Raw genomic sequence first — 15,982 nt, 5'->3', positions numbered from 1 at the left:
CACGTCAGGCTCCTCCTCTATGAGCCTGCTTCTTCCTCTCCCACTCCCCCTGCTTGTGTTCCCTCTCTCGCTGGCTGTCTCTGTCTCTGTCGAATAAATAAATAAAAAATCTTTAAAAAAAAAAAAAAAAAAAAAAAAAAAAGAAAGGATTATGTTAGATAGTAGAGGTATTGTCCTCAAACATTTTGCTGAAAAAAAATCTTTGGAATATATATTTTAAAGTAATAAAGAAGGCCAATGTAAAGGGCAATAGCCAGTTTTCTCCCCACTTGTCTGTAATGATTCAGTAAGTTAAATGTGCATGTGTTCTCTAGCTGAACTTCAGTAAGAAGTCGAATTGTTCTTATGAAGGTTCTAAAACAAGCATTTAGAAACAATACTGAAAATTCAGGTGCAACTACTAACAGGTGTTCTCACCTGTAAGAGAGGACCTATGTGTCAGTGCATTTGCCAAGCTTTTAAAACAGCTTCTGCCCAATAAATGACAAAACGCTACATTTTATCTACTAGAAATGCTGACATAAGATTCTGTAGTTCAAGACATGCTTGTGGGGAAGATGTGTTGATCAAGGTAAACTCCCAACTTAGGGAAACTTACAGGATAGTGAATCTCATGTATTTACTTGTCTCTTACAAAGGAGGTCAGAATGCTTAATAATCCTATCAAGTCAAACACCTCAAAATACTAATGAATCTCATTCATTGTTCAATAAATACAAATTATGCATAAGAGAATGCAACAAGTTATTTGAACCTGAATGCAGAGAATAAATACTTTATTAACTGATTACAGTTGAAAGTCACAAACAAAAAAGGGGTATATTAAGGCAGAGCCATATCTATATCTATATCTATATATTGATACAGATATAGATAGACAAATCCAAAGACTGTTACCTCTTTACATTTTAATAACCTCTGCATTTTTCTTTTATGCATTTAGGCAGTGTGCTTTCTTTTCTTCTCAGTTAAAGAATTGAATCTTGGCCAATATTTCAAAATCATATTTTGAAGACAACTTACAAGATCGTGGGTTGAGACAATGACTAGTGTATAAAATGCTATTTGATAGTTTTCTTCGCATATTCCATGTGTGGTATTGTATTTACGTTGGTGTGGAAAATCTGACAACTGATCATTTTCTCTTTTCCAGCAAAACTAACACATAATTTTTCAAATGATTTTAATAGTCTTAACTAAAATAAGCTTGGACTTCCAAGTCAGTCAAATGCCCAAAGCATATTATTTTCTGCCCTTTCCTAAACCCTCCTATGTTTTAAATAGCCTTTAGAGTATGATCACATGGCTGTATTTCAGATCTATAAATTTTGAGTTTTTCAAAATCCAAAATTATTTCCTTATGCAAAGTGGCAATGCAAACACCAATCCTACATAGTGTAGAATAATTTTTCTTCTGTATAGCTTCCTTTTATAAAAAATGGGCAACCACAAAAAAAAAAAAGAATAAATTTAGTCCGTCTGAAAAAGCACTCCAGTTCCCTAATTCCACTTTTGAAGGAGAAGGCAGAGGCCAGTTTACATTATCCCAGAAAATTGAATAAATGGCTTTATTTGGTATCTTCAAGAAGCTTCTCCTTCCGTAGGAGATGTAGGTGTTGTAGAAGAAACTGTAACTGGTTTGCGTGCAATTCTGTCTAGCTCTGCGTGAACATCTGATAGGACAGGCTTCTGGCCTACGTTGAAGGAAAAGAAACAAGATTTAGATAGAAGTCAAAGTATCTTTTACACCAATGTCTCTTCATTTAAAAGCTGCTAACAGTTTCATTAACTTTATCTAGCATACTAAGTTATATAAACATCCTTAATTTAAAAATAAATCCCCCCCCAAAAAAATCCCCTCATTTTACATTATGGGATCTGTTACCCAACGGAAGTAAAACTAGCACCTATCGTTTAATCTCATAAAGATATGTTTTAAAAAGGCACAGGACAATAAGAACAGTAAAACAGAAAATAGCAAAAAAATTTTGGAATGTAGAAAGAATATGAATGAGTAGTAACTATATTAGCAGTCTTGGGAAAGCTTAATCTTCTACACTGGCATTGGGAAAAGCGAAGAAGTAATTCAGTTTATATCCAGAAACCTGTAAAAAGTTCTAAAAATGGTAGCTGCAGAATGTTATTTGTGAGAAGGGTGGGAAGAGGATGGGATTAAAAGGGAAAATGGGTTACAAGATCTGTTTAAAGGGCAGTTACAGAAGCAACAGAAGAAAACTAGACTGGACTTCACAAAAATTAAACACTTTTGTGCTTCAGAGGACACCATCAAGAAGTGAAAGGATAACCAACACAATGGGAGAAAACGCCTGCAAATCCTACATCTGATAAGGGTCTAGGACACAGAATATATAAAGAACACTTAAAATTCAACAATAAAAAAACAAATAACCCAACTTAAAAATGGGCAGAGGGTTTGAATAGACATTTCTCTGAAGATCTACAAATGGTCAATAAACAGATGAAAAGATTCTCAACATCATTAGCCATCAAGGATATGCATATCAAAACCACAATGAGATAGGACTTCACAGCCAGTAGGATGGCTCTATTCAAAAAGATGGACAAAAACAAATGTTGGAGAGGATGTGGAGGATGTGGAGAAACTGAGACCCTCATTCCCTGTTGCTGGAAATATAAAATGGTGTAGCATTTTACAAAACACTTTGGCAGTTCTTCAAAAACTGGTTACCTTATGACCCAACAAATCCACTCCTGGGTATATACCCAAGAGAAATGAAAACATACGTCATTTGTCAAACATCTGTCAAAAACACATGTTCACAGTGGTTCTATTTATAATGTCCAAAAATGGAAACCATCTAAATGTCTATCAACTGATGAGCAGACAAACAAAATGTGGCATATCTGTACAATGGAATTTCATTCATAATAAGAAATAATGATACAAGCTACAATGTGGATGGACCTTGAAAACATTATTAAAAACATTAAAGAAGGCATATAATATATGATTTCACTTCTATGAAATCTCCAGATAGGCAAATCCACAAAGACAAAAAGCAGATCAGTGGTTGCCTAGGACTAGGGGATTCCGAGGGGAAAAAAAAAAGTTCCTGCAAATAGGCCAGAAGATTCTTTTTGGGGAGATTAAAATGTTTCAAAATTACATTATGATGGTTTGCATAACTCTGTAAATATATCATAATATAAATCTATATTTTAAATGAGTGAACTTCATGGTATGTAAATTTTATCTCAATAAAGCTATTAAAAAAAAAAGCGCTCTAAGAGTGTTACCTGATTTCTTGGCAGATGGTGGTAAACCACTGCTTCCACCTCCAGCCCCACCTCCAGGGCTACCACTGCCAACACCAGGGCCTCCTGGAGAGCCGGTCTTTTTACTCAGCAAACTGTTGAAGAAATTTGCCAGGACACCTTCACTTGTAGCTCCAGCTGTTAAAAAAACAAAAACCCAAAAACTTTCACTCAAAACATTAGATTCTTCTATAAATTATTATTAATCACCCACAGACAGCAATTAATACTTAAAATTTAAGAGCTGTGTACTCCAGGGGCACCTGGGTGGCACAGTGGTTAAGCGTCTGCCTTCGGCTCAGGGCATGATCCTGGCGTTATAGGATCGAGCCCCACATCAGGCTCTTCTGCTATGAGCCTGCTTCTTCCTCTCCCACTCCCCCTGCTTGTGTACCCTCTCTCGCTGGCTGTCTCTATCTCTGTCGAATAAATAATAAATAAAATCTTTAAAAAAAAAAAAAAAAGAGCTGTGTACTCCAAATTCAAGTATAGTTTGATCTTTTGAGCCTGGGTAACTATCTCTAATCTATACATTTGTAAAACAAAATATAAGTAAACTTAATTTAAGAGTATAAGATAATTATTAAAAAAATTAGAATGTTATTTTTTAAAAACCAAAAGCATTTAAAACAGATTTTATTTATTTTTTTTTAAAAGATTTTATTTATTTATTTGACAGAGAGAGACAGCCAGCGAGAGAGAGGGAACACAAGCAGGGGGAGTGGGAGAGGAAGAAGCAGGCTCATAGCGGAGGAGCCTGATGTGGGGCTTGATCCCAGAACGCCGGGATCACGCCCTGAGCCGAAGGCAGACGCTTAACCGCTGTGCCACCCAGGCGCCCCTAAAACAGATTTTAGATGCTACTGTACCTCCTTTTTGAAAAAGGTTCTTCAAAATTTTAATTGTTGAGAAATATTTGCCTCAAGTATTACAAAAAGCTACCTAATCCTATATGAAAACCAGCAGAAGTTCCAAGACATAAATGCGTAAAGGATAACAAGAAACAATTCACAGAGGAGAAATACAAAGAGAAAGGAAATACCAGGGACAAAATTCTTACTAGTATTTAAAGAACGCTGATTAGGTTGTGGCAAAATTGCAACACTCAATGTTGATGACTTATAAATTGAATAAGCCATTTGAAACATATTATCAAAAGGGATAAAAGTGTACAAATGCTCATCTACTAATCCCACTTATGGCAATTACTCCTACTGAAATAGCTATTATGCATATAGTTTTTTTCTTTATGGTAACTGCAGATAACCTATTAGCATATGAATTTCTTCAATGAACTGCCTTGGGAGAAGGTTAAAAATAACACAAAATTTCATAAAACTTACACCACAGATATGATATATTAAGGCTATAATATAAAACGGCTTGAAGTCTGATTAACTATGAGATTATACTGACAGAGACAAAGATTAGAAGCTATTGCACAAAAAAGAAAACAGCCATGGAAAAGGCGGGAAGCTAGATAGATTTCTTTTTAGTGTGAAATGTATTGTGTTGCTTTTTCTAGAAAAAGAGAGAAATGTACCTTTCATGTTTGGATCAATTTTTTTTGACCCAGCAGGGATGGGTGACACGCTGGCAACATTGGATGACACGGATCGGTTTGGTGTTCGAGGGGAGCCTCCTGGGACTCTTGGTGAGGCATCCTATGTAAAAACAGGAAAGCCATAATAATCAAAACAGGAAACTTCCAACTTCACCAAAGTTAGTATAAAAAGAAATTACTTTTTAACTGTCCCCCATCTGTTCTACTGGTATGTTGCAGAAGACGTTTAGCAATCATGTCCTCATTATGAGATAATACCAGAGACCCATCACATTTTAGAATACAAACTCCCCTTCAATGGAAAAAGAACATACTGAATAATGGGGTGTGATTACAAATATAAGCATGGGAGTCAGATCTGGGTTCCAGACTTGCACCCTACTAGCTGTAAAATCTCAGACAAGCTATAAGGTCCTCCAAAGCCTCCATTTCCCCACCTGCAGAACCCGGCTGGTAGTACCTGCCCCACTGGGCTGCTGTGAGGATTTATAAAGAACATACATACAGGGTTGCGCACAGGAACTGATGTGTAACAACAAGGCAAAATGGATCTTTAGGATTTAAATATTCTAAGAAGGAGTGAGGTTTATCCTTTAAAATGTCGCAAATTCCAGAAGAGTTCTTAATTCAAGTTTATATCAAAGCACACCCACATGGGACATGTATACGGTTAAGAAAAAAAGGAACTAAACCAATAATGTATGACACTTTAATAATTTTTCAAAATCTGTAATACTGACCACAGGCCTTCCAGCTGCAGTTGGTGGTTGCTTTGCTAAAAGGGACTGAAAAACACAAAAGAGTTCTAGGTTAGACACTCACAGCATGTATAGCTGTATTTTAAAAAATACGTAAGAACAGTTTACCCATTAACCATACTAAATCTGCTTCTGACATAATTTCATACCTGTAGCTTCATAAGAAACACTTGGTCATCTTCTGCCACAATTTCCTTCTCATGTACAAACTGAAATGAGCAATGCATAAATGAGCAAGTCTAATATATTATGCTAAAACCATTAATAACATACTCTCTAGACTAATTTAAAAAAATATTCAATACAAACATTACCTATGTTTACACAAATGAGCTGCCTGACCCAAGGCCCTACAGCAGAGCTGTCCAACAACCGTCTGCACTGGGATGAATGTTCAGTAGCTGTGCTGTCCAATACTGTAGCCACCAGTCACCTGTAGCTATTAAGCATTTGAAACGTGGCTACTGTGGGGTGCCTGGGTGGCTCAGTGGGTTAAGCACTTGAGTCTTGACTTCGACTCAGGTCATGATTTTGGGGTTGTGAGATCGAGGCCCGAGTCCACCTCTGTGCTGAGTGTGGAGCCTGCTTAAGATTCTCTCTCCCTCTCTCTGTCCCTCCCTAGCCTTGTGCTGGAAGGAAGGAAGGAAGGAAGGAAGGAAGGAAGGAAGGAAGGAAGGAAGGAAGGAAGGAAGGAAAGAAGAAAGGAAAGAAAGAAAAAGAAAGAAAGAAAGAAAGAAAGAGAAAAAGAAAGAAAGAAAGAAAGAAAGAAAGAAAAAGAAAGAAAGAAAAAGAAAGAAAGAAAGAAAGAAAGAAAGAAAGAAAGAAAGAAAGATAGATAGATAGATAGATAGATAGATGGGGCTACTTGACTCAGGTACTGAAATTTTATTTAGTTTTAGTAAGTACGTATTTAAAGGCCATATGTGACTGTAGCTACCGTACTGGGCAGCATAACCTTAGAGTCACAGGTATATTAATCATGCTTATAAAACATGCTAACCAACAATTAGGTGTTTTCAAAGGGCCAATAATACCCCGGGTGAGAGAAAAGCAATTTGCCCCTGGTTTCTCTGAAATAAAAATATAATGGCTCTTCTACCTGCTAAATAATTAGGCAAAAAGAAGCAGCAACCATCTCCTGCTTCTACTGTTTCTGTACAATGCACACCATGGGTCTACTTTCCACCAGCAGCCAGAGTGATCCTTTGAAAAGGTCAAGCAGATTACATCACTCCTCTGCTCAAACTCCCCCTCCAGCCGCTTTCCATCCCACTCAGAATGAAATTCAAAGTCCTGACTCCCGCTGAATGAGAAAGCCCCACAAGATCTAACTCTGCCTTCCATCTCCTATCAGTCTGGCCCTCCTCTTCACTCTTTTCCAGCCTCTTTGCCCTCCCTCTACATTCCTGCCTCAGGACATGCACACTTTCTGCTCCCTGGGTAGGTAACACTCTACCCTCTTACCAGAGCCATTCCCTAACCACTCCTAAAACAGCCCCCGCCCCCCACCGCCCCTGCTCCCCGCACCCTCCCTCACTGGGTTTTATAGGCACAGCACTTAGCAGCACTGGAGCACTGGCTGTGTAAGGATTTACTACTGCATCGTTGTCCTATTTAGAACCTAGTGCCTAAACAGGGGCTCAGGAGGTATTAGTGGGATGAATAAAAGACAACTTACAGCACAATTTTGTTGGTTAAAGAGAATGGGAAAAACTGCTTTTTTTTTTTCTTGATGTGTGCATTTAGACATCCAAACCAAATATCCCAACTGATTTTTCATTTGTCATTAATTTTCTTATTTCTAATTACCCACAAACAGAAGACATGCTCAGTATCAATGTTTGGATTTTTTTTTTCAATGTTTGGATTTTTAAGTAAGAATCTTATTATATGTTAAATCAGAATTATTTTTCCTAAAGCATGTCCACTTAAAAGTCACTGAGAAGTACTATATGTAAACACTTCTTTTTATACAACTTTCTACATCTGTAACATCTAACTTTAGAACATGACATATTAACATGAAATCGAAATATGTCAAAGAAGAGTACTTTCTGGAAGCAGATTAAATAGTCATACGAATGACATGTAACAGTTAAGACTAAACTGGAAGCTCCTGTATAGCTGTGGGCTAGCATGGGTAACTAGTGACCATGGAGAAGATTCCAGATCTGCCTCAACAGATAGAAGCTAATAAAATTACTCTATCAATGTTTTCTTGGCTTTTGGCTGAGTTCTACTCTCCAAGATCCATATATTCACTCCTACTAATTCATTACTTCCATTAGAATATGGAATCCGCACTACTATTTTCTAATATAAATATGCCAAAGGCTAAGTGAGAATTCAGTACCTGAACAGCTGGTTTATATTTTGATAACACAGATTTTTATTTTGAATTGACATTAGAAACACCCAAATTATACTTAGAAAACCCCTTGATAGGAAAGCACCCCCTTACCTTTCTAACTATAATCTTAAAATTATGGACTTCCCCCTCAGTTTAAAAGGCTAAATATCGAGACTATATATACTAAAAGTGTTACCTTTCGGACAGGTGGTTTAGTTATAATGTCTTCAAAATTATCTTCTGCTTTTAATGTTTGAAAATTTTCATGTAATATTCCTATTTTCTTATCATTATCCCACCCTGCTGGACTGGAAAGAAACACATACGATAAATCTCAAACACTTATACAGTCATTCCTTCATTAAATCCATGATCATATTAAAGGGAACAAATCTGACCAATTAGGAAAAACTAATCAGCTTTTAGGGCGCCTGGGTGGCTCAGACGGTTGAGCGTCTGCCTTTGGTTCAGGTCATGATCCCAGGGTACTGAGTCTTGCATTGGGCTCCCTGCGCAGCGGGAAGTCTGCTTCTCCCTCTCCCTCCGCTCCTCCCCCGACCCTGCTGGAGCTCTCTATCTCAAATAAATAAATCCAATCTTTAAAAAAGCCCAAAAAACTAATCAGCTTTTTAAATATAATGCTCAAGTTATAGTTTACTAATTTCTACTTAAAAAGGCTCTTAATCTTCCTGATTTCAAAAATGCACAGTTTTGGGGGTTCTTTGGAGGGGGGTCTGGTCAATTGTTTTTACCTCTCAATGTATTCACATAACTTTTTGAAAGCATGTCTAGATTATACACTGGGTCCTTTATGTATCAAAAACAATCAAAAAATAAGTAAATACACTGGTATCTGCACTCAACAGTTTAGCTATATATAATAGCGAGGTCTTCCTAAAGGCCAGCAATAAACTAACAGGCAAAGATAAATAGATCACGGCAGGTTATAAATAAAACAATCTAGAAGATAGTCTCACCTACTCATTGTGGAAAGGTCTATTGGTCTCACGTCAAAACCAAAAAATGAGGATTCACCATCAAATTGCAGCAATAACACATGATAATACACCAAAGAGGATACTTACATAAATACTGCATCTTTTTCCACAACAACAGCAGGAATCTTATAGGGAAATCCATACAGTTTCTGAACGATATATTTATATACTAAATCTATATTTTTGTTTTCTTTTACTGACGTGTAAATAAGCGCCGCACCATCTGAATAATACCGTTAAAGAAATTTTTGGACAAATTCCAGGAACAGGTACCATAAAATTCTGTGTTTTCAGCTTAACAGTTACATGCACAGTAGTTTCAAAAATCATTCCAAAAGGTACATTATAGGGTAGTCAAGAATTCCAGAAGTATAAAATACATATAGGCTAAAACGCAAATAAAACAATCTTTATATTATTGACTTAATTTAGGAGGGCAAAAGTCTCATTAAGCCAAGAAAGTCAAGGTAATTTAGTAATACTGACACTGCTACTACCTCTCCATTTAAAGCACAAGAGGTAATTGCCTTTGTTTTTCACCTTCCTAAACTGCACGAAGGAGGGATATTATTTATCAACTATTTTGCTTATGCTTTCAAAAAAAAAAATGGTGTATACTAGTATCTCTTGTGGTTTTCACTAGCCCCAGGAATGAGAACTTCAGGAGCAAAGCTCAGGAGACCTACTGAAGAGAGATGAGCCAACAGGTACCATCAGGAAACTTTCAGGCATGATTCAAGGCAAAAGTTGATTTCATGATCAAACCTTGAGGTAACACAACTTCCCAGGAGGATGCATTAATTAAAGCAGACCCTGCCAAATGACACGGTAGATCCAGAGATCAAGAGATGCTGTGGAAAAGGGGCAATGTGACTACTGACAGATGATGTGGTCAGAGTGGCTATCAGAAATTCTATGGCCACTGCTAAGGACCACACTCTAGCACTGCCCCCTGTGTCATGAGATGGTAACTTAGACCAAGGGGAAATGCTGGGAATGGTCACACTTCTACTTCTGAACAGGGATACTCATATTTACTAGCGCATGAATCAAGGCTTATGAAGCTAAAAGTGGTATTGCTAAATACGACTTCTCGTAAAACTTGACAGAAACAAACATCATCACCTTAAGTAAAAGCTTAATTGTATGAGCTTTTCATTAATGAGTGATCTTTTCTCATGAGAAACAACTTATAGCTGAAAAATTTGCATTGTAATTAACATTTTAAAAACTTAAAAATAAAGCCACACTATCTTGAAGTGACTTCTCAGTTTGTGTTCTTTTAAGATCAATGGGCTCTACTAAAGGTCTGTAATTATTTTAGTGGACAGTCTCCTTCCTGATTACATTTCTGTATGTACACTTTCAAGAAGAGCATTAAATAAATGTTTAAAGAGACTGCTTGTTCCCAAATTTGCTAATCTTCAAAGATAACAAAAAAGTCTATAGACATTTACTTCAATTACTCCCACTTTTTGCCCTCTTTTTAAAGTCTCTTATGTAGATAAATGCCCTTCAATTCAACCCAAATCAACTGCTATGTGACAGGAGAAAAGAAAGGACCATGGAGAGGACAAAGTACTGAGGGGAAAAGGGAAACTGTCAGTGTCAAGTGATCTATTCATTACTCAGCTAGGCTTCTTGCAAGTGCTCCTTAAATTAAACTTCCATTAATGAAGATGGAAAAGCTACGGACACTATAAACATGTGTATATTACTTATGATTCCTATCTGTCCTGATGTCACCATTTCTTCACTTTTCAGACACAAAAGCTTTGGTTAGGGAATGTAACCGCAGACTCTCTGATCCAAGAGGGGTGGGTGGGAACGGCTCTCCTCAGTGCACTCAAGCTGTGGCACAGTTTTCAATAGCAAATTCTCTTAAAAGCATTCAGGTACAACCCTCATTTTATCCTTCTTTTAGCTGTGAATGTTATTCAGTGGCTCCTCTAATCCTTGCAACCTAGACGAGATTCGTTATAATAGGTTTTCTAACCTTGTGATCATCAAAATAACCCAGAAAGCTTTTTAAAAGTAGAGATTCTTCAGCCTCACCTTGAAATGTTCCAACTCAGCAAGGCTTAGCTGGGCACGGCCAGATTTGGAAACCATTGCATTAGACTATGTGTAAGAGATGGTAACGCAATGAACATATTAAAAATGGGAGCACACAAACCTAAATATTGATCATGCCCCAATACCATTCCCAATAAATGAATACTGCTTTGTAATCAGAATGTTTACAATGCCGACTCATTAGAATTTTCCACAAGAGACTGATACTTGATAATGATTTTGCTTAAGCATAATCCTTTAAAACACAGCAAATCAAAGATACATAATTCAATACTTGCTGCTATAGCTCAAAATAACCCACATATAAATGATTTGGGAGCTAAAATGAAATTTCTAACCAGAAGCAGGAGGAAAAAAGTTTAGAGGATTTCTGAAGTCCATCAATTTAATTCCCTTAATTGAAAAAAGCAAACAACAGGTAAGGTACATCGCATTGATCAATGCGGGAAAAGGATACACTGTAAACAAAACTTCCGGATATGTGACTGAATAAAATCAAAATGTTCATCTCTGTAGTCATGTTCTTTCTCCAATACACTAATGGCATCACACTGTTGAGTTAAAATAATTTAAAAAAACCAATAAGAACATTAACTTTAATCAAAGTTAAATACAATGATTTAAATAGTTTTGGGTGGGGAATATCACAAACCTACCATGGACATGGTGACTGAATATCAGAATATTAGAATATCAGTTACTCTTATCTGTCTAGATTCTTTTAGTTGGAGTCAAGACTAAGGAATAATTTTCTTTGAAAAGTACTAATGTCTATGTTCTATTGAATGTTGAAAACACCAAAGAGAAAGTTTTGGTACATAAAGGAATGAAGAATAACAGGACAAGCACATGGTTGCTCATACTTGCTGACTCAACTCCTTTTGACTTAAGCGAAGTTTTGAAGTTCTAAACTCTATTCTAGTTCTATAAACAATTTGTATATCCAGGAGTCCACACCTTTCCCTATTTCCTCTTTGCTCCTCTGTTTATCTGATAATTTTTAATTGACCTTCATTTTTTTTCTGGTTCCTTTGTTCACTCTTACTACAATCTTACCAACAGAAAAAAAAAAAAGAGAGAGAGAATGACGGTGTTTTTGAACTGTTGTCTCCTGTACAGTCAATGAGACGATTCTGAATTCTGCTACAGAAAAATGTTACAAAAAAATAAACATGATATCCAAATTACGTCACCAAAACCTTTTGGAACTGAAGGTACTGAAATCTAAAAATAACCATTTAACAATAATGTTCATTATACCTAATATTAGTTTGGGGTCAAATCTGACATGCAATTTTTTGTTATGCATATATATATCATACAGTAGAGTCTCTTTGTATAATCACGATATAGGATGCTTGTCCATTCTATAGAACACAGAGTAATTACTCTAAATTACTAAAGATATTTATAATAATTGTATTGCTGACTTATGATACTTTTAGTGGAACATATTTAAATGAAATAAGAGGATCTGGACCAAAGGCAAGACTCTTAAGTCTCTCTGAATCTCAATTTCCACAGTCTTAAAGCAGAGTTGAACCGCCATTATTTCTCTGTCCTGGGATACCTCTCCCACCCCCCTACGTATTTTAAAAGCTCTTAAGCTAATACAAAACTGATGATTGTCTTAGAGTCTGTGAAATACAGCAGATAATCTCTTTTGGCTCAAAAGTCTTATGCATCGACTCATTTGATACTAATTCAGGTCCCTTTACGCTTAACATTTTTCCTTTGAAAATAAGAGGTTTTTATAAGAGGCAAGTTGTGGTGTAAAACAGGGAAGTATCTGCCAACAAACAGCTCTTTGTCAAACAAAATAAAATGAAAACATACCACACAAAAAAAGATTCTAGTGTGAGAGTTTAAAAATAGTTTTACAGTTTTACACCACAATCACTATTTGAAAAGCAGATACCAGATTTTGATTTAATTATTTTAAATGCTACCCCATCCCTTTATTACTAATTTTTGTAGCATTTAAAATAAAACTTAAGCTAGATTAAAAATTTTTTATCATTTTATTCCAAAGAGGAGTAAGTGCCATACCTCCCTTCAATTGTATGTGCAAGTTTTTACATGTTACAGAAAACATAAATAATTTTAGATCTCAAAATGGTTTCTATGTTCTGTCATTTCCTTAATATTCCATGACTTATAAACAATAAAGACATACTACTTAGGACCATATGGGAAGAAGATGAACTTGAACCAGAAATTATTTTTAAAGGGAATTTGATTTTATTATAAAGTGTAATGGAACTAAATTAACAGAATTTGGTAATAATCCTATCAGAACCTCTTTAATAAATAAATAAAAAGCCCTTGATAACTGCGTATCAACTTTACATAATGAGTGCTGGTAGGTGTTTAAGTCTATTTTATTTTAAGTGCATAACCTTCTGATATTAGGATATTAGTGTATCACAATTTAATGTGCAATGTATTTTATAAAAATTAATACCGAAGTTATCATCTTACCTGTAGTATTTCTACTTAACTGACCGGACAATGAAGTCTAACTGAAATTAGGAATATGAAATTCAATCGCAAACAGAGTATGTGAAGTAACATTTTCTTTCAAAGAAACTATGATTAAGATCATAAAACCAACGTGTGATTATTATTCAATATTTTAAACTATTATCTCTATTTGTTAAAAAAAATTATCTAGGAAAGCTAGTGTGTCAACTCCAAAAGGAGGCGGGAAAACAAAACAGTTGTTCATCCTTGGTTAATACGAGTAGTAGCATCTCTAGGAAGGAAGCTAACCTTTGTGCAAACTACTAGTACTGGGATGCCCAAGTTATGTGTAAGTGTGTCCGCACCCAGAGGTAAAACCACACTGTCGTCTTTGTCTTCCTGCGACCCAGTATTTCTTCTCTGAGGAGAGGCTGGAAAATCTTCTCCCGGCTCTACATATTCTTGGAAGTCTCTAATCACTGAAAATCAAAGTAAATAATTTAATACATAGTTTAGAAATTGCTTTATTTCAGCAGGTAGCTTTTTCTGCCATGATCTAAATATGTATTTTATGAGACTTTATACTTAGTCTCGTGTAAGAGAAGAAACAAAAAGGGTTTGAGAAATCTGTTTCAAAGACAGGACAGAAACACTAGACCCACATTAATTATTAGGAGGCAGAGAATAACAGTGAGTGGCTTCAAAGAGTGAAGCTCAATGTAAGCCCAGTTCTGTCTGTACAAATTACTTTGGGTAAATCACAATCCAGCTTTGCTTCTCTATATTCTCTAATTCACAAAGGGCACTGAGAGGATAAAAAACAGGTGTGTGTGTGGGCAGGGGCGGGAGTGTTCCACAGTTTAAAAGTCAGTGGGTTAAGTGTCTCCCTTCGGCTCAGGTCATGATCCTGGAATCCTGGGACTGAGGCCCGCATTGGGCTCCATGCTCAGGGGACCTGCTTCTCCCTCCCCCTGTGCCCCTCCCTCTGCTTGTGCTCTCTAGCACTCTCTCTCTCAAATAAAATCATGAATGAATAAAGGAAGGAAGGAAGGAAGGAAGGAAGGAAGGAAGGAAGGAAGGAAGGAAGGAAGGAAGGAAGGAAGTCAGACCTAGATGACTTTCTAACATTACTTTCCTTTCTCTAAACCCTTTACTCAGGTCTTCTCCTTTTTACCTATGTGCAATCCTGGGTCATATTCACTCTCTACCATAATCCTGGTAAGAATTAATGAGATATTACCAATGCTGATAAATTTTTAGAACTCATTTGCAAGCCTGTCAAAACCACCACTTAACAAAAAGTTAATGTGAATGTATTAAGAGCCTTAACAATGTATACTTTGACTTATTGATTACTCTTTGATTACTTACTGATTACTCCTTGAGTAATTCTCAAGGAAATAATCAGTGATGCAGGATTTCTATATAAGGCTGCTTTCCATGTTTAAAAGGAAAATAACAAATCTGGAAACAAATTATCCACAGCATAGGATTTAAAACAGTATATGAGGGAATTCTACACAGAGCCATAAAGGAGGAAAACTGTCTTAAACTTACATGGGGTCAAGGAAGAGGGAACCTTGAACAGTTGAGCACAGCTCCTCCAGAAACACAGGGGCATGCATACAACCCTAGCAGATCTGGTAGCTAATACCCTTCGAATCAGAGGCTGAAATCTAACAGTGGTTCTCAGGTTTTGGCATGTACCAGAGTAACTGACTGTACTGAGTTTGGGGGAGGGGGCGGGGCTATGAATGTGTATTTCTGACAAGCTCCCAGCTCTACTGATACTGATGCTGCTGGTCCTGGGACCACAAACTGAGAACCAGTGCTATCGTATAAACTTAGGGAAAAAAAAGACCCACAGGCAATGGCCAACAGGGAAAGACAAGTATAGACTAAAAGCAGTTACACACTTTTTTTTCAGTGATTTAGGACATACATTCTCCTAAGTCTCTACTATTTCCTAGCATATAAATTCCAGTAAGCTGTCAATTTTCCCCTAAAAGTTATAATCAGCTAACAATAACAAAGAAAAGCAGCATTCCATCTGTATATTTTCTTAAGCAAAGTACGACATTGGCAAATGAAGAGCTCTCAGTGAAATTAAGAACTGTGACAACTGGCTTACAATCTCTTAGAAATGACCTGTATCATTTTCATAATTTACTTGAAAATTTCCAATTTACATGGGCATATACAAAATATATACTTAGAAAATCATAAAACCAGCTTACCATCTTTATGTTGTTAACATTCTGGGGGCACATTTCATTTTGACAAGGTTGATAGGATTGCTCTACTTATTAAGAAATTGAAATGCTGAAAATAAACGGCTGAAGAAAGATTCAATTTTTTTTACTCCTGAAAACCTGCTTCTCAAAATGAACATTTACGGCCTTTTGGCAAAGGAGAAAAGACACCTCTACTAAAGAGTCTGCTATTATGTATAGGTTTCCAATTTAAAACTACATTA

The 15,982-nt window shown here is 36.3% G+C and overlaps 1 protein-coding gene across 1 annotated transcript in view; it reads right to left on the bottom strand.

The window, feature by feature from the left end:
- Window positions 1-759: 759 nt before the first annotated feature.
- DYNC1LI1 (dynein cytoplasmic 1 light intermediate chain 1) overlaps window positions 760-15,982 on the bottom strand; it is a 40,603-nt gene continuing 25,380 nt past the window's right edge. The window contains exons 5-13 of the mRNA XM_045776107.2: window positions 13,816-13,985; window positions 11,501-11,594; window positions 9,055-9,190; window positions 8,166-8,277; window positions 5,769-5,828; window positions 5,602-5,646; window positions 4,841-4,961; window positions 3,280-3,435; window positions 760-1,694 (exon numbers count right to left, since the gene is read on the bottom strand). Coding sequence (XP_045632063.1) covers window positions 1,582-1,694; window positions 3,280-3,435; window positions 4,841-4,961; window positions 5,602-5,646; window positions 5,769-5,828; window positions 8,166-8,277; window positions 9,055-9,190; window positions 11,501-11,594; window positions 13,816-13,985 — 1,007 coding nt within the window. The 3' untranslated portion in view covers window positions 760-1,581. The remainder of the gene's footprint in view (window positions 1,695-3,279; window positions 3,436-4,840; window positions 4,962-5,601; window positions 5,647-5,768; window positions 5,829-8,165; window positions 8,278-9,054; window positions 9,191-11,500; window positions 11,595-13,815; window positions 13,986-15,982) is intronic.

The sequence above is a fragment of the Ursus americanus genome, chromosome 20, assembly GCF_024610735.1.
Source record: "Ursus americanus isolate L20-20 chromosome 20, mUrsAme1.1.p, whole genome shotgun sequence".
In the NCBI taxonomy this organism is placed as follows: domain Eukaryota; kingdom Metazoa; phylum Chordata; class Mammalia; order Carnivora; family Ursidae; genus Ursus; species Ursus americanus.
The sequence above is the reverse complement of the archived record's forward strand: the minus strand, read 5'-3'. Positions and strand labels throughout refer to the sequence as shown.